The sequence below is a fragment of the Poecile atricapillus genome, chromosome Z, assembly GCF_030490865.1.
Source record: "Poecile atricapillus isolate bPoeAtr1 chromosome Z, bPoeAtr1.hap1, whole genome shotgun sequence".
In the NCBI taxonomy this organism is placed as follows: Eukaryota; Metazoa; Chordata; class Aves; order Passeriformes; family Paridae; genus Poecile; species Poecile atricapillus.
In genome coordinates this window covers 1,017,359-1,039,878 of record NC_081289.1, presented here as the reverse complement: position 1 = coordinate 1,039,878, position 22,520 = coordinate 1,017,359, and the positions used below count along the sequence as shown (strand labels likewise).

The 22,520-nt window shown below is 50.5% G+C and overlaps 2 protein-coding genes across 2 annotated transcripts in view; both read right to left on the bottom strand.

Moving 5' to 3' along the window:
- The window catches only part of AHCYL2 (adenosylhomocysteinase like 2), an 84,391-nt gene extending 78,144 nt beyond the window's left edge, over positions 1–6,247 (bottom strand). The window contains exon 1 of the mRNA XM_058864713.1: positions 5,791–6,247. Within this exon, the coding sequence (XP_058720696.1) occupies positions 5,791–6,198 (408 nt within the window). The 5' untranslated portion in view covers positions 6,199–6,247. The remainder of the gene's footprint in view (positions 1–5,790) is intronic.
- A 5,178-nt stretch (positions 6,248–11,425) lies between these two features.
- Positions 11,426–19,028, bottom strand: LOC131573599 (protein smoothened-like). Its single transcript, XM_058827699.1, has 12 exons — positions 18,604–19,028; positions 15,848–16,053; positions 15,136–15,345; positions 14,877–15,049; positions 14,568–14,787; positions 14,364–14,487; positions 14,185–14,277; positions 13,852–13,960; positions 13,519–13,704; positions 13,105–13,253; positions 12,883–13,017; positions 11,426–12,775 (listed from the first exon to the last, which is right to left on the bottom strand). The coding sequence occupies exons 1-12, from the start codon at positions 18,851–18,853 to the stop codon at positions 12,306–12,308; spliced, it is 2,325 nt and encodes a 774-aa protein (XP_058683682.1). The 5' UTR covers positions 18,854–19,028; the 3' UTR covers positions 11,426–12,305.
- Positions 19,029–22,520: the final 3,492 nt, after the last annotated feature.

Sequence of the window (22,520 nt, the reverse complement as noted above, 5' to 3'; positions counted from 1 at the left end):
CTCACAACCATTAAATAAAGAGCTGAATCTGATTAAATTCAGGTTTTTCTTGTGACGGGGTCAGAACTGGGTGGGCTGTAAAGTCCTTTCCAACCCAACCCATCCCATGATTCCATAATTCTTCTGTCAGCTGAAGAAAGGCACACGGAGCTGTCACCTCACAACCATTAAACCAAGACCTGAATCTCATTAAATTCAGGTTTTTCTTGGGGCTGAGGGTCAGAACTGGATGAGCTTTAAGGTCACTTTCACCCCAACCCATCCCATGATTCCATAATTCTTCTCAGCAGAACCAAGGCACACAGAGCTGTCACCTCACAACCATTAAATCAAGAGCTGAATCTCATTAAATTTAGGTTTTTCTTGTGGATGAGAGTAAGAACTGGATGGTTTTTAGGGTCCTTTCCAACCCAACCTATCCCGTGATTCCATAATTCTTCTGTCAGCAGAAGAAAGGCACACAGAGCTCCCACCTCACAACCATTACATAAAAAATTGAATCTGATGAAATTTAAGGTTGTTTGTGGCTGAGGGTCAGAACTGGGTGGGCTTTAAGGTCCCTTCCACCCCACTCCACGATTCTTCTCTCAGCAGAAGAAAGGCACACAGAGCTCTCACCTCACAACCATTAAATAAAGAATTGAATCTGATTAAATTCAGGTTTTTCTTGTGACGGGGTCAGAACTGGATGAGGTTTAAGGTCACCTTCACCCCAACCCATCCCATGATTCCACAATTCTTCTCTCAGCAGAAGAAAGGCACAAGGAGCTCTCACCTCACAACCATTAAATCAAGAGCTGAATCTGATTAAATTCAGGTTTTTCTTGGGGCTGAGGGTCAGAACTGGATGAGCTTTAGGGTCCCTTCCAACCCAACCCATCCCATGATTCCATAATTCTTCTCAGCAGAAGAAAGGGACACAGAACTCTCACCTCACAACCATTAAACCAAGACCTGAATCTGATTAAATTTAGGTTTTTCTTGTGACAGGGGTCAGAACTGGATGGGCTTTATGATCCCTTCCACCCCACAATTCTTCTCTCAGATGAAGCAAGGGGGCACGGAGCTGCCATGACAAGGCTAAGATTGCCCAGTTAATCACTTTGGGAGTCTTAATTAAGGCTCCCCCCAGGTAAGAAGAGGATTTCCAGGAGTTCTGTGACTCTCAGCCACTTGGATTTGGGAATGCTCTAAGAATTAACACCAGCATCATCAAAACTCCACCTGAACACCAAAACCAGCAGCCACCATCCCCTAAAGCCGAAGAGCGACGGCCTCATCATCAAAACCCCGCTAAAACCCCAAAATCGAGGCAGTGCAGGTGGCTCAGGGCTTGACTCGGCTGTGGCCACTCGAGCTCACCCCAAATCCACCCCACACCGCCCAGGGCTGCTCCTGGAGGGGCTTTTCCAGCTCCTCCTCTTCCTCATCCTCACTCTGGAGAGATTCATCCAACGGGAAATTCCCTCAGCCTAAAAAGGGAGGGATTTCACCCGGTTTGACTGGGCTTGGAGCCACGGGAGGAGGGGCAAGGAGGAGGTCTGGAACCTTCATCCCACACCGAGGCACCTGCCAAAGTCCAACTGCTCCTCGGCAGGGAGGAATTCCAGCAAGAATCCAAAGGGAACAACAACTCCAGGGATTTTCCTGGAGATTTGATCTCTGCAGGTGGCAGAGAAAAGCCACCTTTATATTTAATATTTGTGTTAGATTTATATAATACCATTTTTATGTATTTTATATGTTTCTATATATATTTATATATATTTCTATACATATATTTCTATACATATATTTCTATACATAATTTCTCTATATATATTTCTCTATATATATTTCTCTATATATATTTCTATATATATTTCTATATATATTTCTATATATATTTCTATGTATAAAAATATATATTTCTATATATATTTCTATATATCTTTATATATATGTTTCTACATATTTCTATATATCTTCATATATATTTATATATAATCTTCATATATATTTCTATATACCTTTATATATATATATTCCTATATACTTCTATTTCTACATATCTTTATATATATATTTCTATATATTTCTATACATAGAAATATATATTTCTATGTATCATTATATATATTTCTATATATCTTTATATATATTTGGATATATTTCTGTATCCTTCTATAGCTCTCTTTCTATATAAATATAATATATAATATAGATTATATATTGTACAATTTGTATGTATAATATATATCATATAATAGATATCATATAATACGTATCATATACATTGTATAATGTATCATATATATTGTACCATATATATTATATTTATAATTATATGGTATATATATGTAACATATATTGTATATATAATATACATTATAAACTGTATATATAGAACATATATTATCTATTGTATAGATAATATATAGAACATACATTATCTATTGTATATATAATATAGACAACATATATTGTATATATAATATATACAATATGTATTATATATTGTATATATACCATATATATTTTTATATACATTATATGATACCATTCATAATGTGTGCATATAAATTTATATAAAAATATCTATTCCATTTTTTCCTTCCTATTTTACACCCTGCCAAGCTAAAATACAAATCAGGACATCTAAAGGCAGGTGAATAAAATGCTGAAGGGACAAAAAAGAAGATTTCAAATGAGGTCCTAAAGGAAAAAGGTTGCTGTGATTTTCTGGGAACTGCAAAATCAGAATTTAGTGGTGCCACACCTCAAGGATGGGTGTTAGGATTCCAAGGAAAGGGAAAAAAAAACTTCACAAGAAAAATATATTTATATAAAGCAGTGAAGGAAAAATTACTGAGATTTTGTTTATAGCAAATATTCTTAAGATTCCCAGTTCCACCACAAATTTCACCGCTTTTTCTTAGACTTTTACCTTTACTTCAGCAAAGTCCTGCTGGATCTGAGTTAAAAAAATTAACTTATTTTTATTGTAAACCTCCTTTCAGCAAACCCTTCAGCTCCACGTGCCCAATTTCACCGCCTGGGGACAATTTGATGGCTCCCAAATCTGGTTTTAATTTTGCTAACTGCCAGGGTATAACATATAATAAATGTTATTGTATGTTATAATAAATAATAAATGTTATTATATGTTATAATAAATAATAAATGTTATTATATGTTAATAACAAATAATAAATGTCATTTATTTCAGTAACTCCTGAGGAGGAAGGGACCTGGATGTGGTGAATAAAAAGCTCGGTTTGAGTGGCTGGAACCTGCTGAAGTGACTGAGTAAAAGGAGGAGAAGGAATACTTGGTAAAATAAATAATAATAATTAAATAATAAATAAATAATAAAATAGAAAACATCTAAATAACATTAATAAATAATATTATAGAATAATATAATAAATAACATATAGATAATATTTATATATTTTATATATTATCTATATAAATATTATAAATATATCTAATATATATTTAGAAACATATTATATATAATATTATATATAGTATATAAATATAAATGTATATAATATCTAAATATATGCAATATATAAAAATATATATGAAATATATACTTTTATAATATATAAAAATGTAATTAAATATATATAAATATAATTATATATAATACATAATAAGATATAAAATATATAAGTAATAAGATAGACATGTCTAAATATTAATAAATATTATATAATGATATATAAAATATATGTAATAAAAATATATAAAAATATATACAATAAATAAGGTATTAAAATAAAATATAAATAATAATAAACAATAAAAATGGAAAAAGAAAAGAACTCCAAACACTGGGGATGGGAGTCACGACCTCAGAGGAAAAATGTCCTTTACAGAGGAGCTGAACCCCCCCAGAAAGGATTTTAGGGGGATGAAGAAACCTTGATCCAGACTCTCCTCACGGGCACACCTTGCCCTGCAAGGATGTGCTCCTTCCAAGGAGAATCTGGAATTTCTGGGAAGCCACACAGAAGGAAATCAGGATTATTTATGGAGAGAAACCCCCTCACCCTGGGCTTTCCAAAGTCCATCAGCAGGGGAGCTGAGGAACCCCAAAGTTCCATGAGGTGTCCCTTAGGACAGAGACACTTTTTTCCCCAAAAAGGTTCATGGGAAATCTCCTGAGATTTCCAACGGGAAGGATGCCAGGCACTTAAAAAAACAGGAAAAAGCACATTTTCCATCCCCAGCAGAGCACACACAACCCTCTCCACCAGGGAGAATCCGAGCCCGTGGCTGCATCCACCTGAGGAGCTGGAAAGGCACAGATTCACCAGGATTCAGAGTTCCACTCGCTCCTGGGGTGCCAAAAACACCCCAAAACCCCCCCTGACCCCTCCCAGCATCCAGGTACGGGCACACCTGGCCCTGCCCTGTGTGCCAACATCACCAGCAGCTCCCGGAATGTTTTTATCTTATCCCCATTGCCAAGATAACCCCGGGAACGTGAACCTGATGTGAACCCAAACACACCCTGGAGCTCACACAACGCCTTTGGGCAGGCAGCCCCACACCTGGGGGGGAGGGAAGGGGGTGTAAAGGCACCCAGTGACACCTTGAGGGGCAGGAATGGGTATCCAGTGACACCTGGGGGGGCAGGAATGGGGTGTAAACACACCCAGTGTCACCTGGGGGGCAGGAATGGGTACCCAGTGTCACCTGGGGGGACAGAAATGGGGTGTAAAGGTACCCAGTGTCACCTGGGGAGCAGGAATGGGTACCCAGTGTCACCTGGGGGGACAGGAATGGGGTGTAAAGGTACCCAGTGTCACCTGGGGAGCAGGAATGGGGTGTAAATACACCCAGTGACACCTGGGGGGACGGGAATGAGGTGTAAACACACCCAGTGTCACCTAGGGGTGATGGAACAGGGTGTGAAGGTCCCCAGTGACACCTGGGAGGGGCAGGAATGGGTACCCAGTGACACCTAGGGGGACGGGAATGGGAGGTAAACGCACCCCGTGACACCTGGGGTGTGGGAACAGGGTGTAAAGGTACCCAGTGTCACCTGGGGGGGCAGGAACGGGCTGTAAACCCACCCAGTGTCACCTTTGGGGGGCAGGTACGGGGTGTAAACGCACCCAGTGACACCTGGGGTGTGGGAATGGGGTGTAAACAGAGCCAGTGTCACCTGGGGGTGCGGGACGGGGTGTAAATACACCCAGTGACACCTGGGGGGGCAGGAATGGGTACCCAGTGACACCTTTGGGGTGCAGGAATGGGGTGTAAACGCACCCAGTGTCACCTAAGGAGGGAGGAACGAGGTGTAAACGCACCCAGTGTCACCTGGGGGTGCGGGAACGGGGTGTAAATACACCCAGTGTCACCTCTGGGCACATAAACGGGGTGTAAATACACCCAGTGTCACCTCTGGGCACATGAACAGGGTGTAAATACACCCAGTGTCACATCTGGGCACATGAACAGGGTGTAAACGCACCCAGTGTCACCCCACACGTCCCCACATGTCAGACACGGCGAAGGACAAGGCGCAGACAGACCCCCTGAGCCATGGCACAACACACCCCCAAAACGCAGCCACAGCCCCGGAGCACCCCCGCGGTCACGGCAGCACCTGAGGGGTCACCGACACCTCCCGCGTACCGGGGACCCCCGCACCGGGCCGGCCCCTGCCCGCCGGAGGCAGCGCCGCGTCCCGGAGCTCCGGACCGGTTCTCCCCGCCCGCTGCGGGCTTGTAGCCGCGGGGATGTCCCGCACAGCCCCGCCGGGGAGGCTCTCCCGGTGCCCGGCCCCGTTACCTTCTTGACCGTGCGCGGCGCCTCGGTGACGGTGCCGTCGGGGCTCACGAGCGCCTCGGCCGCGGCGCCGCCGCTGTCGCCGGCGTCGCGGTGCCGGTGCTGAGGGTGGTGCGGGTCGCTCCTCTTCATGGCCGAAGCCTGCGGCACTTTGGCGGCGGCCGAGGACAGCCCGGCGGCCGAGGACAGCCCGGGGCAGCCGCTCCCCGGAGGCCGCTCGGCGGAGGGGGCCGGGGCCGCCTCACGCTCGGCGCCCGGCACGGGGCAGGCGGGAGCCGCCGCCGCCGCCACGCCGTGCCCGGCTGCGTGAGCGCTCACAGGCTCGCACGGCGGCCCCGCCGCCTTATCCATGGGGCCGCCGAGCTCCTTCAGCTCCACGGCGGGCGCGGCCACCGCCACCTGCACCGACATCGCCGCCGACTGCTCCGGCTCCGGCTCCGGCTCCCTCAGGGCCGCCGGCCCCGCCCCGCTCCGCCCCGCCGCGCTCGCCGCCGCACTGCATGCCGGGACATGCAGTCCTCCCGCCAGCGCTCCGCCCCGTCGCGACTACAACTCCCGGCAGCCCCTGCGGCGCCGCGCCGCGCCCCGCCTCCTCGCGGGGCCGCGCGGGGGTTGATGGGAGTTGTAGTCCGCGCTGGGACAGCCGGCCCGTGAAGGCATTTGGTTCTTTTCTTCACATTTTGGTGAATTTTCAGTTTTTCATCCTTAGAATCGCAGAATCCATGAGGTTGTAAAAGATCTTCAAGACCATCGAGACCAAGGTGTGCCTGATCCCTGCTTTATGTCCCCAGCCCAGAGCACTGGGTGCCACCTCCAGCCCTTCCTTGGACACCTCCAGGGTTGGGCACTCCAAACCTCCCTGGACACTTCCAGGGCCACCCTTTCCATGGAGAAATTCCTGCTGCTGCCACCCTGAGGCTCCCCTGGCCCATCCTGAGGTCAGGTTCCCTCTCCTCCTGTCCCCGTTCCCTGGGATAAGATCCCAAATCCCCCCCGGCTGTCCCCTCCTGGCAGGGAGTTGTGCAGAGCCAGAAATTCCCCCTGATCTCCCTTTTCTCTGGGATGAGACCCTTCCCAGATCCCTCAGGAATTCTCCAGCCCCTTCCCATCTCCCTCAGGAATTCTCCAGCCCCTTCCCAGCTCCCTCAGGAATTCTCCAGACCCTTCCCATCTCTCTCAGGAATTCTCCAGCCCTTTCCCATCTCCCTCAGGAATTCTCCAGCCCCTTCCCAGCTCCCTCAGGAATTCTCCAGCTCCTTCCCATCTCCCTCAGGAATTCTCCAGCTCCTTCCCATCTCTCTCAGGAATTCTCCAGCCCCTTCCCATCTCTCTCAGGAATTCTCCAGCCCCTTCCCAACTCCCTCAGGAATTCTCCAGCCCCTTCCCATCTCCCTCAGGAATTCTCCAGCCCCTTCCCATCTCCCTCAGGAATTCTCCAGCCCCTTCCCATCTCCCTCAGGAATTCTCCAGCTCCTTCCCAACTCCCTCGGGAATTCTCCAGCCCCTTCCCAACTCCTTTTCTCCTTCTCTGGACTCAATCAGTCACAGGGCTCGGTGTCCCCACAGTGCCATGGCCAGGCTGGGCAGCTCCCCAGGGCCTGGTGTGCCAGGAAAATCCATGGAAAAGAGGAGCCACAACATCCTGGCACGAGGAACGTGTCATCCAAAAACCTGGGACTTGCTGTCCTGCCAGGCCTGCTGGCCACAGAGCTCTGCCTAAAGGCACAAACCTGTAATAAACCACATTTTCTAAATCCGCTTCTCCGGGAATGTGCCTCTTACAGAGCGCAAACCCATCCTTTTATTATTGTTATTTATTGAGAGCGGCCCTGAGAGAACTTGGAGCTGTTAGTGGGTGAGAGCTTAATTAATTCTTAATTCTCAAGCATCAGTTCCAATCCTCAAGTGTCCAATCCTCAAGCCCTTGGTTTGAGATGTTTGGGATGAGCCGGAGGAGCGGAGAGAGAGAGAGAAGGAATCCACAGAAACCTCCCCAAAAATCAGGAGGGAGAGGAGAGATGGAAGTAGCAGAACCTGAGAGGCTGAAGGAAGATTTCAGGGAAGAAAGAGCAGGAATTCCAGAGGGGATTAGAGTTAAAGGAAAAGCAGCACATCCCTGTGAGCCTGGAGTGTGATGAGGACAATTCCTGACCACACCGAACTCAAGCTGCTGGTGCTGAAGCAGAATCGGGATCTGACTCTGCAGCACTCCAGAATCACAAAACTCCGGCTCAGGGCCCATTCCAGACTCAGAAGAGCCTTTGGAACTCTTGGAAAGAGGGAAGGATTTGAAGCTGGAGCAATGTCCCTCTCCTGGCACTGGCGCTGTGAGAGAAGGAAAAGTCACAGCTCCTGCAGCACCACGGTTCTGCAGAGGAGAGGAGAAGGTGCTGACCTGAGATGGAGAAACCTTCCAGAATTTATCATCTCAGATCCCAGAAAAAACCCACCAGGTTGTTTTGACCAAGACAAAATCCCAACCCTGATCCTTCTCTTCTGCTTAGAGGAGCTTGTGCCAACCTGGAGATGGAGAAACCTTCCAGAATTTATCATCTCAGATCCCACAAAAACCCACCAGGATGTTTTGAGCAAGACAAATCCCATCCCTGATCCTCCTCTGCTGAAGAGAGGAGCTTGTGCTGACCTGAGATGGAGAAATCTTCTCTAAATCTTCTAAAATTTATCATCTCAGATCCCACAAAAACCCACCAGGTTGTTTTGACCCAGACAAAATCCCATCCCTGATCCTCCTCTGCTAAGGAGAGGAGCTTGTGCTGACCTGAGATGGAGAAATCTTCCAAAATTTATCATTTCCAGTGCCACAAATCCCACAAAAATCCCACCAAGTTGTTTTGACCAAAGCAAAATCCCAAAACTGATCTTTCTCTTCTGCTTAGAGGAGCTCATGCTGACCTGGAGATGGAGAAATCTTCCAAAATTTATCATTTCCAGTGCCACAAATCCCACAAAAATCCCACCAAGTTGTTTTGACCAAGGCAAAATCCTGACCATGAGCCTGGGATTTTCCTCACCTCTTAAAGAACATTCCCAAAATCCAGAGACTCTCAGCGTTTCCCTGGGAAAAACCAGGAAAAGCAGCACCCCCAAAATTCCAACAATTTGGGCTCTGTGAGAACTGGGCTGGCTCCTTCCCTCCAGCCTGGGATGGGTTTCCCTGAAAATCTGGGGAAAAAAACTGGGAAAAATCAGCCTTGGAAAAAGCAAATTTCTTTTCCTTGAGAGGCAGATCCACAGCAGAGTTTGGGTTGTCCCACGAAACAAAGTGGAGGGAGGTTTGATGTAAATTTGGGTGATTTTTGGATGATTTTTAGGTGATTTTTGGATGATTTTTGGGTGATTTTTGTGAGATTTTTGGATTATTTTTGGGTGATTTTTGGATGATTTTTAGGTGATTTTTGGATGATTTTTAGGTGATTTTTGGATTATTTTTGGGTGATTTTTGGATAATTTTTGGGTGATTTTTGGATTAATTTTTGGATGATTTTTGGGTGATTTTTGGATGATTTGGGGATGATTTTTTTGATGATTTTTGGGTGATTTTTGTGTGATTTTGGGATGAATTTTGTATTTTTGGGTGATTTTTGAATGAATTTCAGGTGATTTTTGTGTGATTTTGGGACGATTCTTGCATGATTTTGGGATGATTTTGGGGTTGTTTTTGGATGAATTTTGGATGAATTTTGGGAGATTTTTTTTATATTTGGGGATTATGTTTGGGTGATTTTTGGATTATTTTTGGGTGATTTTTGGATGATTTTTTTGTGATTTGGGGCTGATTTTTGGATGATTTTTAGGTGTTTTTTGGACAATTTTGGGGTGATTTTTGGATGATTTTGGGTGAACTTTGGGAGATTTTTGGATGAATTTTGGGAGATTTTTTTGATATTTGGGGATGAATTTTGGATGATTTTGGATTATTTTTGGGTGATTCTTGCATGATTTTGGGATGATTTTGGGGTTGTTTTTGGATGATTTTGGGATGAATTTTGGGAGATTTTTTTGATATTTGGGGATTATGTTTGGGTGATTTTTGGATTATTTTTGGGTGATTTTTGGATGATTTTTGGGTGATTTGGGGATGATTTTTTGGATGATTTTTGGGTGATTTTGTGGTGATTTTTGGATGAATTTTGGGATGTTTGGGTGATTTTTGGATTAATTTTTGGGTGATTTTTGGATGAGTTTTGGGTGATTTTGTGGTGATTTTTGGATGAATTTTGGGGGATTTTTTTGATATTTGGGGATTAGGTTTGGGTGATTTTTGGATTACTTTTGGGTGATTTTTGGATGATTTTTGGGTGATTTTGGGGTGATTTTTGGATGAATTTTGGATTTTTGGGTGATTTTTGGATTATTTTTGGGTGATTTTATGATGATTTTTGAATTATTTTTGCGTAATTTTGTGGTGATTTTTGGATGAATTTTGGGATGTTTGGGTGATTTTTAGATTAATTTTTGGGTGATTTTTGGATGATTTTTGGGTGATTTGGGGATGATTTTTGGATGAATTTTTGGATGATTTTTAGGTGATTTTTGGACATTTTTTGGGTGATTTTTGTGTGATTTGAGGATTATGTTTGGGTGATTTTTGGATTATTTTTTGGGTGATTTTTGAATGAATTTTGGGTGATTTTATGATGGTTTTTGGATTATTTTTGCGTAATTTTGGGGGGATTTGGGGTAATTTTGGGGTGATTTTTTTGATGAATCTTGGGTGATTTTAGGATGATTTTTGGGGTGATTTTAGGATGATTTTTGGCCATTTGATTCCTGCAATCCCATTTTTCTGCAGCCATCATTTCCTCATGACCAGGCTGCACCATCCAGGGATTTATAATTTTAATAAAACATATAGAAAGAAAAAAAACCCCAAAAAACCCAACAACAACAACAACAAAAAAGGCCCAAAAAAAGAGAGATAAAGAGAAATATTTCGTTTCATCCCAGACAATCCAGCTTTGACTTCGGGTCAGCCGAAAAAAATTAAAAAAAAACACTGGAAAAATGCAATTTTCACTGACCAATTCCACCTAAATTTTAGGGTCTGGTTTGCAGGATAACCAAAATATGCAGCTGCAAGCAAAATAAAAGGATTTTTTTTCCAAAAGCAGCATTTTCCCACCCAAAAAAAGCACCAGCACCATGGGAAACTTTGGATGCCTCAGTGGGACCCTGCCCAGCAGCCCCCCAAAATTTGGGAAGCCTCAAATTTGGGGGGTTTTGGGGGGATATTTTAGCTCATGGTGCCACCAGTGCTCCCAGTTTGAGGCCAGTTGTCCCCAAAAGTGCCCAGCTGTCCCCAAAAGTGTCCCCACAGGCATTTCCAGCCCCTCCTGCAGGAGGAACAGGGGGTTCAAAGCACTTTAAAGCAGATTTTAAGGTGCTTTAAAGCAGTTTAAAATACTTTAAAGCAGTTTTTAAAGTGCTTTAAAGCAGTTTGAAACACTTCAAAGTGGTTTTTAAGGTGTTTTCAAGCAGTTTAAAACACTTTAAAGTGGTTTTTAAGGTGTTTTCAAGCAGTTTAAAACACTTTAAAGCAGTTTTTAAACATGAGAGTTTTAAGGAGAAAGGACAACCCACCCCCCCGCAAAAAAATGTTTTCCCACCCCAAAAGAGCCCAGAGCAGCCACTGGGATTGAAAATCTGTAAATTTAATACTGATACAGGAGTTTTGTTTTTTTTTTTTTCTTTTACACAGCAAAAATGAACCCGTGGAGGTCACTGGGATAGTAAGAAAAATTAAAAAAAAAATTAAAAATAAAAGCCAGGAGTCTACCAGGACTTAATAAAAACAGGGAAAATCCAAACACCAGCAGGGATTGGAGCCCTCCTGCCTCAGGGCTCGGCTGGGTTTGCTGTGACTCGATTTTTATTTTATTTTTATTTTTATTTTTTTTTATCCTAAAAAAATAATAAAAAGCTTTGCTCTGGGTGGGGGGGTTGCTGACCCTGCTTCACCTCGAGGTTTTTTTGGGGTGTCCCATCTCCCTGGTGCTGCCACCCCACTAATCCTGATTTGGGGAGCTGGAAGGCACTTTGGGGTGTTGGAAGGGATTTGGGGTGATCCCAAAATAGGGGAGCACACCAGGGTGAGTGGGCTCACCCCGAGCAGAGGCATCGCCATAGAAACATTAAAAAAAAAAATCAGGAATTTTTCAAAATTCGCTATTGGCACAAGTGGGGGTGAGCTCTACGTACCTCTAGCTGTGTGTGGGGCAGAGCTGCCCCAAATCTACCCTGATCTAGGCTGTCCCCAAACCTCCCCCTGGTCCTTAAATCCCTGGGGGAGCCGGGGGTTGTTCCACCGACAGCTCCTTTCTCCCGGTGATTCCGGAGGGAATCCCAAACCCTCCCCGGGCTGGGAAGTGCACGGAGATGAATCCTCCAAAAGGGAGAAATGGGAATGTGCTCAGGCTGATGGAATATTTGGGATGGATCCTGGCGTGTCCCCTCACCTTCGGCTCTCACCCCAGCTGTCCCCACAAATCCCGCTGGCGTCAGAAGTCCGAGTCGGGCTCCAGCAGCTCCGCGTCCACCAGGTTGGTCCGGGAGTGGATGGGGGCCAGCCCTGCCCGGCGGCCCTGAGTCCTGGCTGGCCCTGGCCAGGGCTGGGGTGGCCACAGGGAGCCCCCGTTGTGCTGCCAGCGCCCGGCACCGGGGCTCTCCTCGGCGCCGCTCTCGGGGCAGAAGGGGTTGCTGATCACGTGCAAGACCTCGGCTCTGCGGCTCTGCCCGGGGAAGGCGGCGTCGGGCTGGACATCGGGGGCAAAAGCCACCAGGCAGGGCTGGGGGGGCAGGCGAGGCAGGCGAGGGACGGAGGAGCCCCCCAGGCAGCGCTCGGGGTCTGGGTTCACCTCCTTCTTCTTCTTCTTCTTCCTCCGCTTCTTCTTGTGGCCGCCGCGCTTCTGCAGCTCCGGGGACACGTCGGCCTCCACCACCCACAGGTTGGCTCTCTCCTCTGGTGGCACTGGGGTGAGGTGGCTGTGAGCGGCCTGTGCCCCGTCACCACCCCCCAGATCCGCACCCCCGACACCCCCAGCCCACAAATCCCCCTCCAGGTCCCCAAGGACTTGCCAGGTGTCGCCACGGGCGTCACGGAGATGTCCTGGGGCAGGATCGCTCCTCTCCTGGCCACCATCTTGGTGACGTGCTGGGCCCACGCCGAGGACACGTCGGCCGACGGCTCGTTGATGTTGAAGGCCAAACCAGCTGCAGGACAGGGGGGGATCTGGTCAAGGGAGGGACTTTGGGGACATCAGGGGGCTGCTGGGGACGTCCCCTGGCCCCGGCACGTACCCACAGGGCCGTCGTGGGACACGGTGTGCATGCTGAAGGACAGCTCCCGGCCCGGGTCGCGCAGCAGCTCCTTGCGCTTGGAGAAGGCCTTGGCGATCATCTTGCTCTTCTTGATCCTCTTGGGCTGGTCATCGCTCTGCCCCGTCAGCCTGGGGACACGCAGGGCACGGAGGGGACTGTCACAGCTGGTGGCACAGGGACCCTGCCCAGCTCCCCACCCCGGGGACGAAGGTGTCCCACAAAGGCCAAACCGGAGAGGCCACCCCGTTCCTGAGCTGCTGCGAGCCCGCAGCTCACTGAGCCGAGGGACAAACACCTGGGAATGTCCTCCAACGTTGGGAATGTTCTCCCCACCCTCCTGGATGGAGCAGAAAGGGCTCCAGGGAGATGGGGTGACACCCTGAGGAGTCCCACCTGCACCAGGTGCGCTTCCAGATGAGCAGGGTGGCCTTGGTCCAGACCCAGGTGCTCATGGAGACGCCGGTGCCGAACATGGCGAAGAGGTTGATCTTCTCCACCAGGAGGCTGGGCCGGTTCTTGATCTCGCAGTCCGGGATGGGCTTGTTGGTCTGCGTGGCGATGGTCACGTTGGCCTCGCACCTGCGGGGGACGGTGGCTGTGAGGAGCAGGGGGACACCCCGCGGCTCTGCGGCGTGGAGATGGCGGTGGCACCGCCGCTGGGGGACACGGGGCTGTCCCACGGGTGCCACCGCATGCCCGTCACCCCCCTGTCCCCGTGCCACTCACAGGACGTACTCCCGGAAGCTGCGCTCCCACTCGGCCTGGTTGAAGAAGTCGTAGAAGTGGCAGCCAAAGGTGATGAAGACGAAGCCGAAGGCCAAGAAGCCGAAGATGCCTGGAGGAGAAGAGGAACATCCCCAGTTTGGCCAAACTCCAGTGACACCCAGACAAAGACGCCACGCTGGGGCCGTGCCACCACCACCAGCACCACCACCAGCACCAGCACAGCTTTGTCCCCCGCTGCCACCACCCCTGGGAAGGAGCTGTGTGACTTCAGGGGACAAAACATCCCCGTTCCCACTCCAACTCCCTCGGGAACGGCGCCGGTGGAGGCCTCACCCAGGCGCAGCATGGTCTCGTTGATCTTGCTGGCCGCCTTCTCGCTCAGCAGCCCGGGGTGGTTGCTCTTGATGGAGAAGAGCGTCATGACCCCTGTGGGGGAGAGGATGAGGGGCTCAGCCTGTGGGGACAGCCACGGTGACCCCGTCCTGCCCTTCCCAGAGCCGAGCCACACCTACCCCGGATGAGGAAATAGCCGCCCACGATGAGCACCAGCCCGATGGGGGCCAGCACGAAGCCGGCTCGGTAGCGGTAATTCTTGTAGCCCACGAAGCAGATGCCACTGACAGAGTCACCATCCACCTGGCAGGGACGGTGACAGGGACAGGAAGGTCAGCCAGCTGCGGGCGTCACCCCGAGACGCCGCCGCGTGACCCCGTTACCTGCGCCACGGCCAGGATGGCCACGGTGAGCACGAAGGGGATGGACCAGGTGATGAGGTGGAAGTAGGAGGTCTTGCCCAGCAGCGGCTGGTAGGTGGTGCCCAGGGCTTTGAAGGAGGTGTGCCAGGCGTAGGTGAGCATGACGAACCAGATGACACCCGACATCAGCGAGTAGTAGACGATGACGAAGATGATGACGCAGGACAGCGTCTCGTTGGAGCTGCGGAGAGGCGAGGCGAGAGTCACCTTTGAGGGCGAAGGACAGGGATCTCACCAGAGCCCTCCTTGGGGACAGGAGGTGACACCCACGTGGGCTCGCCCAGCCTCATGGTGCCGTCGGCCCGGCACACGATCTCCTCGCGGGCGCCGTCCATGAACTGCGCCAGCCACCCGATGCTGCCCACGAAGAAGCAGGCGTTGACGTAGAACAGGATGACGGCGGGGTAGCGGTTGGAGTTCCTCCAGTCAGCGACAAAAGTGGCCTGGAGGGGGAGGAGGAAGCCACAGCTCGGTGCCCGCGCCTGTTTTGGGGAGGACACCCCCACCCCGGCGCGAGCGCGCGTCTCACCAGGGTGAAGAAGGTGCAGAAGATGGTGACGGAGCTGAAGGCGGCGATGTAGACGTGCATCTCGCGGTGTTCCTTCTCGGTGAAGAGCGGGTTCTGGCACTGGATGCCGCAGCCCTCCACGTCCTCGTACCAGCTCTTGGGGTTGTCCGTCCTCACCAGCGGCGCCTCGCACTGCCCCGAGCTGTTGAACTTGATGTTCTGCACCTCGTTCTGCCAGAGGGGAAACGAGGCCGTGAGGGGAGCAGGAGACAACCCAGCGGCCAAGAAGGACATCAGTCCCCTCTGGACAGCTGGATTTCATGGAATCACCATGGAATCGTGGAATGGTTGGGTGGGAAGGGACCTCAAAGCCCCTGCAGTGCCCCCTCCCATGGCAGGGACACCTCCCACTGGCCCAGGCTGCTCCAGCCTGGCCTTGGGCATTCCAGGGATGCAGGGGCAGCCACAGCTGCTCTGGGAATTCCATTCCAGCCAGGAATTCCCAATTCCCAAGATCCCATCCATCCCTCTGCCAGTGGGAAGCCATTCCCTGGGTCCCGTCCCTCCAGGCCTTGTCCCCAGTCCCTCTCCAGCTCTCCTGGAGCCCCTTCAAGCCCTGGAATGCGCTGGAAGCTCTCCCTGGAGACTTCCCTTCTCCAGACTGCCCAACACCACCCCTCTCCTGCTCCAGGGAGCGACTTTCCCTCCCCATCCCCGTGTCCCCGCGCCGTACCGGGCAGCCCTCGGGGAAGCGGTCGGTGGTGCACTTGAGGAAGTCGGGCCAGCCGCGCTCGCGCTCCACGATGATGCAGGGAGTCCGGGTGGCCTGGCACAGGGTCTGGCTGGGCAGCTCCACCTGCCCATCCTCACACTTGGGCATGTAGACGGCGCAGAGCAGGGGCTGGATGACGTCCCAGCAGCGTGGGGCGTTGCGCAGGCCTGTGGGGAGGGGACAGCACCGTCACCACCCCCGGCACGGCCACCTCCTGCTGTCCCCACAGCACCCACACGGTGCTGGGACCCCTCTGTGGGCATCTCCTGCTGTCCCCACAGCACCCAGAGGGCACTGGGACCCCTCTGTGGGGCTCTCCTGCTGTCCCCACAGCTCTGGGACCCCTCTGTGGGGCTCTCCTGCTGTCCCCACAGTGCCAGGACCCCTCTGTGGGGCTCTCCTGCTGTCCCCACAGCTCTGGGACCCCTCTGTGGGGCTCTCCTCTGTCCCCACAGCTCTGGGACCCCTCTGTGGGGCTCTCCTGCTGTCCCCACAGTGCCAGGACCCCTCTGTGGGGCTCTCCTGCTGTCCCCACAGCACTGGGACCCCTCTGTGGGGCTCTCCTCTGTCCCCACAGCTCTGGGACCCCTCTGTGGGGCTCTCCTGCTGTCCCCACAGCTCTGGGACCCCTCTGTGGGGCTCTCCTGCTGTCCCCACAGGGCACTGGGACCCCTCTGTGGGGCTCTCCTGCTGTCCCAACAGCACTGGGACCCCTCTGTGGGGCTCTCCTGCTGTCCCCACAGGGCACTGGGACCCCTCTGTGGGGCTCTCCTGCTGTCCCCACAGCTCTGGGACCCTTCTGTGGGGCTCTCCTGCTGTCCCCACAGGGCACTGGGACCCCTCTGTGGGGCTCTCCTGCTGTCCCCACAGCTCTGGGACCCCTCTGTGGGGCTCTCCTGCTGTCCCCACAGCTCTGGGACCCCTTTGTGGGGCTCTCCTGCTGTCCCTGCACCCCAATCTCCTGCTCCCCTCCATGTTACATTTTCTCCCCTCTTATACATTTTTCTGTACCGTCCCCATCCCCAGACACCCATTATACTGCTCCCCTCTACACTCCACCCATCCCCAGCCCCTTTTTAATCAGTTTTCTATACTGCACCCACCCCTGGGCCTGTGCTAGCCCATAAATTACCTGTACCCTAATCTATAGCTGCCCTCTGTGCTGTACCTCATCCACAATGTTTTCTTACACAGTTTTCTACACTGTACTCATTCCCCAGCCCCCTGGATGCACTTTTCTATACTGTACTCATTCTTCTGTAAAACTCTATAAAGTTTTCCATACTGTACCCATTCTTCTGTAAATCTCTATAAAGTTTTCTATACTGCACCCATTCCCAGCCCCCTGCTATGAAGTTTTCCATACTGTACCCATCCCCAGCCCCCCTCTATAAAGTTTTCTATACTGTACCCAACCCCAGCCCTTTGCTATAAAGTTTTCTACACTGTACCCATTCTTATATAAAGTTTTCTATACTGTACCCATTCCCAAACCCCCTCTATGAAGTTTTCTATACTGCACCCATTCCCAGCCCCCCTCTATGAAGTTTTCTATACTGTACCCATTCCCAAGCCCCCTGCTATGAAGTTTTCTATACTGTACCAATCCCCAGCCCCCCTCTATAAAGTTTTCTATAGTGTACCCATCCCCAGCCCCCTGCTATAAAGTTTTCTATACTGTACCCATCCCTGGCCCTTTGCTATAAAGTTTTCTATACTGCACCCATCCCCAGCCCCCCTCTATAAAGTTTTCTATACTGTACCCATCCCCAGCCCTCCTCTATGAAGTTTTCTATACTGTATCCATCCCCAGCCCCCCTCTATGAAGTTTTCTATACTGTACCCATCCCCAGCCCCCTGCTATAAAGTTTTACATAGTGTACCCATCCCTGGCCCTTTGCTATAAAGTTTTCTATACTGTACCCATCCCCAGGCCCCTACTATAAAGTTTTCCATAGTGTACCCATCCCTGGCCCTTTGCTATAAAGTTTTCTATACTGCACCCATCCCCAGGCCCCTACTATAAAGTTTTCCATACTGTACCCATTCTTATGCAAAACTCTATAGTTTTCTATACTGTATCCATCCCCAGCCCTTTGCTATAAAGTTTTCTACACTGTACCCATTCTTATATAAAGTTTTCTATACTGTACCCATCCCCAGCCCCCCTCTATGAAGTTTTCTATACTGTACCCATTCCCAAGCCCCCTGCTATGAAGTTTTCTATACTGTACCAATCCCCAGCCCTTTGCTATAAAGTTTTCTACACTGTACCCATTCTTATATAAAGTTTTCTATACTGTACCCATCCCCAAACCCCCTCTATGAAGTTTTCTATATTGTACCCATTCCCAGCCCCCTGCTATAAAGTTTTCCATAGTGTACCCATCCCCAGCCTCCCTCTATAAAGTTTTCCATACTGTACCTATCCCCAGCCCTTTGCTATAAAGTTTTCTACACTGTACCCATTCTTATATAAAGTTTTCTATACTGTACCCATCCCCAGCCCTTTGCTATAAAGTTTTCCATACTGTACCCATACTCAGCCCTGTGTTAGGCGCTTCTCCATAGTGTACCCATCCCCAGCCCCCCCACACTACACCCAAAGCTCCCCCCCAACCCCCGTTCCCCCGCCCTTCACCGCTCCCCATCCCCCTCCAGCCCCATCCCGGGCCTCTCCCTCACTCTCCCCGCTCCCGGTACCGTCCCGTCCGTACCGGACCAGAGCAGCAGCTTCCCGTGCGCCTCCTCCTGCGAGGCGGAGTCGGTGGCCAGCAGCGTGGAGGTGGCGGTGTAGGGCAGCGCCGAGCCCAGGCAGGCGCCGAAGCGGAGCCGCTCGCAGGGCGCGGGGCGGCGGCAGCGCGGGGGCCCGGCCGAGGCGTTGTGGGCGGCGGGGCAGCGGCCGCCCAGAGCCAGCGCCAGGGCCAGCGCCAGCGCCCAGCGCCTCCCGCCGCGGCCCGGCCACATCGCGGCGGTGCTCGGCGGGCTTAGGGCGGCTCGGAGCGGGGCGAGGGGCCCGCCATGGCCCCGCCGCCTTTGTTGGGCTCGCCGGGAGCGAGCGGAGCGGCCCCGCTGCTGCTGCTGCTGCTGCTCCTCCTCCTCCTCCTCAGCCGCCGCCGCCCGCGGCACGGCCCGGCCCGCGCCCCCCGCCGGGGCGGGCTGAGGGAGGGACCGCGGGGGAAGCGCTGCGGAGGGTAAGAGAGGCGAGTTGTGAGGGGAAAGGAGCTTTTTGTGAGGGAAAAAGTGGCTGAAAAGTGAGGGGAAAGTTTTCTTGCTGGGAGGAAAGGGTCCCCTTTTGTGAGGAAAAAGTTCTTCCCCTCAGGAAAAAAGTCGCTTTTTGGTCAGGAAAAGTTTTCTTTTTCTGAGGAAAAGTTCCGTTTTGTGAGGATAAGGTCGCCTTTTTGTGCTTTTTGTGAGGAGAAAAGTGTTTTTTTGTGAGGGAAAAAGTCGCTAAAAAGTGAAGTGATTTTTTTGAGGGGAAGGAAAGAGTCCCCTTTTGTAAGGAGAAAGTTCTTCCCGTGAGGAAAAAAGTCGCTTTTTGGTGAGGAAGTTTTCTTTTTGTGAGGAAAAGTTCCGTTTTGTGAGGATAAGGTCGCTTTTTGTGCTTTTTGTGAGGAGAAAAGTGGGTTTTTGTGAGGGAAAAAGTCGCTAAAAAGTGAAGAGAAGTACTTTTTTTGAGGGGAAGGAAAGAGTCACCTTTTTGTAAGGAGAAAGCTCTTCCCGTGAGGAAAAAAGTCGCTTTTTGGTCAGGAAAAGTTTTCTTTTTGTGAGGAAAAGGTCGCTTTTTGCGAGGAAAACGTGGCGTTTTTCCCTGAGGGAAAAAGTGGGTGTTTTGTGAAGGAAAAAGTCGCTAAAAAGTGAGGGGAAATGCTTTTTTTGGGAGGAAATAGTCCACTTTTGTGAGGAGAAAGTTCCTCTTGTGAGGAAAAAAAGCGCTTTCTGGTCAGGAAAAAATTTGTTTTTCTGAGGAAAAGTTCCTTTTTGTGAGGAAAAAGTGGCTTTTTGTGGGGAAAAAAGTGGCTTTTTGTGAGGGAAAAAGTCGCTAAAAAGAGAGGGGAAAGTCTTTTTTTGGGGGGGGTAAAAAGTCCCCCTCACAAAAGGCCTTTGTGAGGGAAAAGTTCCTTCTTGAGGAAAAAGTGGCTTTTTTTGAGGAAAAAGTCACTTTTTGTGGGGAAAAGATTCCTTTTTCTGAGGGAAAAGTTCTTTTTTGTGCGGAAAAACTCAGTCGTGAGGGGAAAAAAGTCACTTTTTGTGAGGGAAAAGTTATTTTTTCTGAAGAAAAAGTTTCTTTTTGTGGTAAAAAAAGTCACTCTTGTGAGGAAGAAGTCCCTTTTTGTGAAGAAAATGTCCTTTTTGTGAGGGAAAAAAGTCACTATTTGTGTGGGAAAAGTTCATTCTTATGAAAAAAATGTCCAATTTTGGAAGGAAAAAGCCACTTTTGTGACAAAAACATCACTTTATAGGAAGAAAATAACAATTTTGTGAGGGAAATGTTCCTTGTGAGGTAAAGGTTCTTTTTTTTTTCTGTGAAATAAAATGTGATTAAAAGGCTTTTTGGGGGAAGAAAAGTCATTTTTGAGGGGGACGAAAAGCAATTCATTGGGAGAGAAAAAATTCCATTTGTGGATAAATCTCATTTTGATAGGAGAGAAGTCACTTTTTTAAGGGGAAAGTTACTTTTTTGGGAGGTAAAAGTCACTTTTTGGGGACAAAAGACACTTCTCTGGGGAAAAAAAAGTTAATTTTTGAGCAGGGAGTAATCTTTCTGGTAAAAAAAATTAATTATAGGGGAGAAAAAACAATTTTGGGGGGAGAGAACTTGATTTTTGTGGGGGAAAGTTCCTTTTTTTAAGGGCAAGTTACTTTTTTGGGAGGGAAAAGTAAGTTTGGGGGGGGACAAAAGACTTTTGGGGGAAGAAAAGTTGTTTTTTGGGGAGAAAGTAGTGGCTCTTTTTTGGGAGGAAGCCACGTTTTTGGAGAACAACTACTTCTTATATTTTTGGGGGGAGAAGTAGCTCTTTGGAGGGGCAGTTTTGGGAAGAAAAGTGAGTTTTGGAGGGGAAAAAATCACCTTTTTTTGCGGGTAGGTGTCATTCCTCGGAGAAGCAATCGCTTTTGGGGGAAAAAATGACATTTTGGTAGGGGGATGAGGTGGATTTTGAGGGGAAAAAAAGACAAAAAAAGGGATTTATTTTGTTTTTAATGGGAGAGAAGCGTCCCGGCCGCACACAAAGAGCCGGGGGTTGGCCGCATCCCGGCTCCCTCCGCGGGAGGGACCACCCAGCCCGAGCAGAGGGGAAAATTAAAAACAAAACAAAACAAAACAAAACAAAAAAAAAAACCCCAAAAAGCCAACCCTAAAAAACTCCACCCACGGCCTTGCGACAGCTCCGAGAGGCCGGGCCAGGCCCAGGCGCCTCAGCCGCTTTTCGCCGCTTGTTTTGGGGTCTCACAACAGCAGGGCAGGGCCACGGGGTGGCCTCGGTGTGTCCCCAGAGCCACTGCGGTGTCACCTGCGTGTCCCCAGAGCCACCACGGTGTCCCCAGAGCCACCACGGTGTCACCTGTGTGTCCCTAGAGCCACTACGGTGTCCTCTCAGTGTACCAAAGAGCCACCATGGTGTCCCCCGTTTGTCCCCAGAGCCACCGTGGTGTGCCCTGTGTGTCCCCAGAGCCACCATGGTGTCCTCTGAGTGTCCCCAGAGCCACCACGGTGTCACCTGTGTGTCCCCAGAGCCACCACAGTGTGCCCTGAGTGTCCCCAGAGACACCACGGTGTCCCTTGTGTCCCCAGAGCCACTGCAGTGTCCCCTGCGTGTCCCCAGAGCCACTGCGGTGTCCTCTGTGTGTCCCCAGAGCCACCACGGTGTCCCCTGAGCCACCATGGTGTCCCTATCATGTCCCCAGAGCCACCGTGGTGTGCCCTGTGTGTCCCCAGAGACACCACAGTGTCCCTTGTGTCCCCAGAGCCACTGCAGTGTCCCCTGCGTGTCCCCAGAGCCACCGTGGTGTCCCCAGAGCCACTGCGGTGTCACCTGTGTGTCCCCAGAGCCACCGTGGTGTCCCCTGCGTGTCTCCAGAGCCACCGCAGTGTCCCCTGAGTGTCCCCAGAGCCACCGTGGTGTGCCCTGTGTGTCCCCAGAGCCACTGCTGTGTCCCCTATGTGCTCCCAGAGCCACCGCAGTGTCACCTGTGTGTTCCCAGAGCCACCATGGTGTCCCTTGCATGTCCCCTGAGCCACCATGGTGTCCCCTGTGTGTCCCCAGAGCCACTACGGTGTCCTCTCAGTGTACCAAAGAGCCACCATGGTGTCCCCCGTTTGTCCCCAGAGCCACCGTGGTGTGCCCTGTGTGTCCCCAGAGCCACCACAGTGTCCCCTGTGTGTCCCCAGAGCCACCATGGTGTCCTCTGAGTGTCCCCAGAGCCACCACGGTGTCCCCAGAGCCACTGCGGTGTCCCCTGTGTGTCCCCAGAGCTACCGTGGTGTCCCCTGCGTGTCTCCAGAGCCACCGTGGTGTGCCCTGTGTGTCCCCAGAGCCACTGCTGTGTCCCCTGTGTGTTCCCAGAGCCACCACAGTGTGCCCTGTGTGTCCCCAGAGCCACCACGGTGTCCCCTGCACGGCCTGGCAGAGCT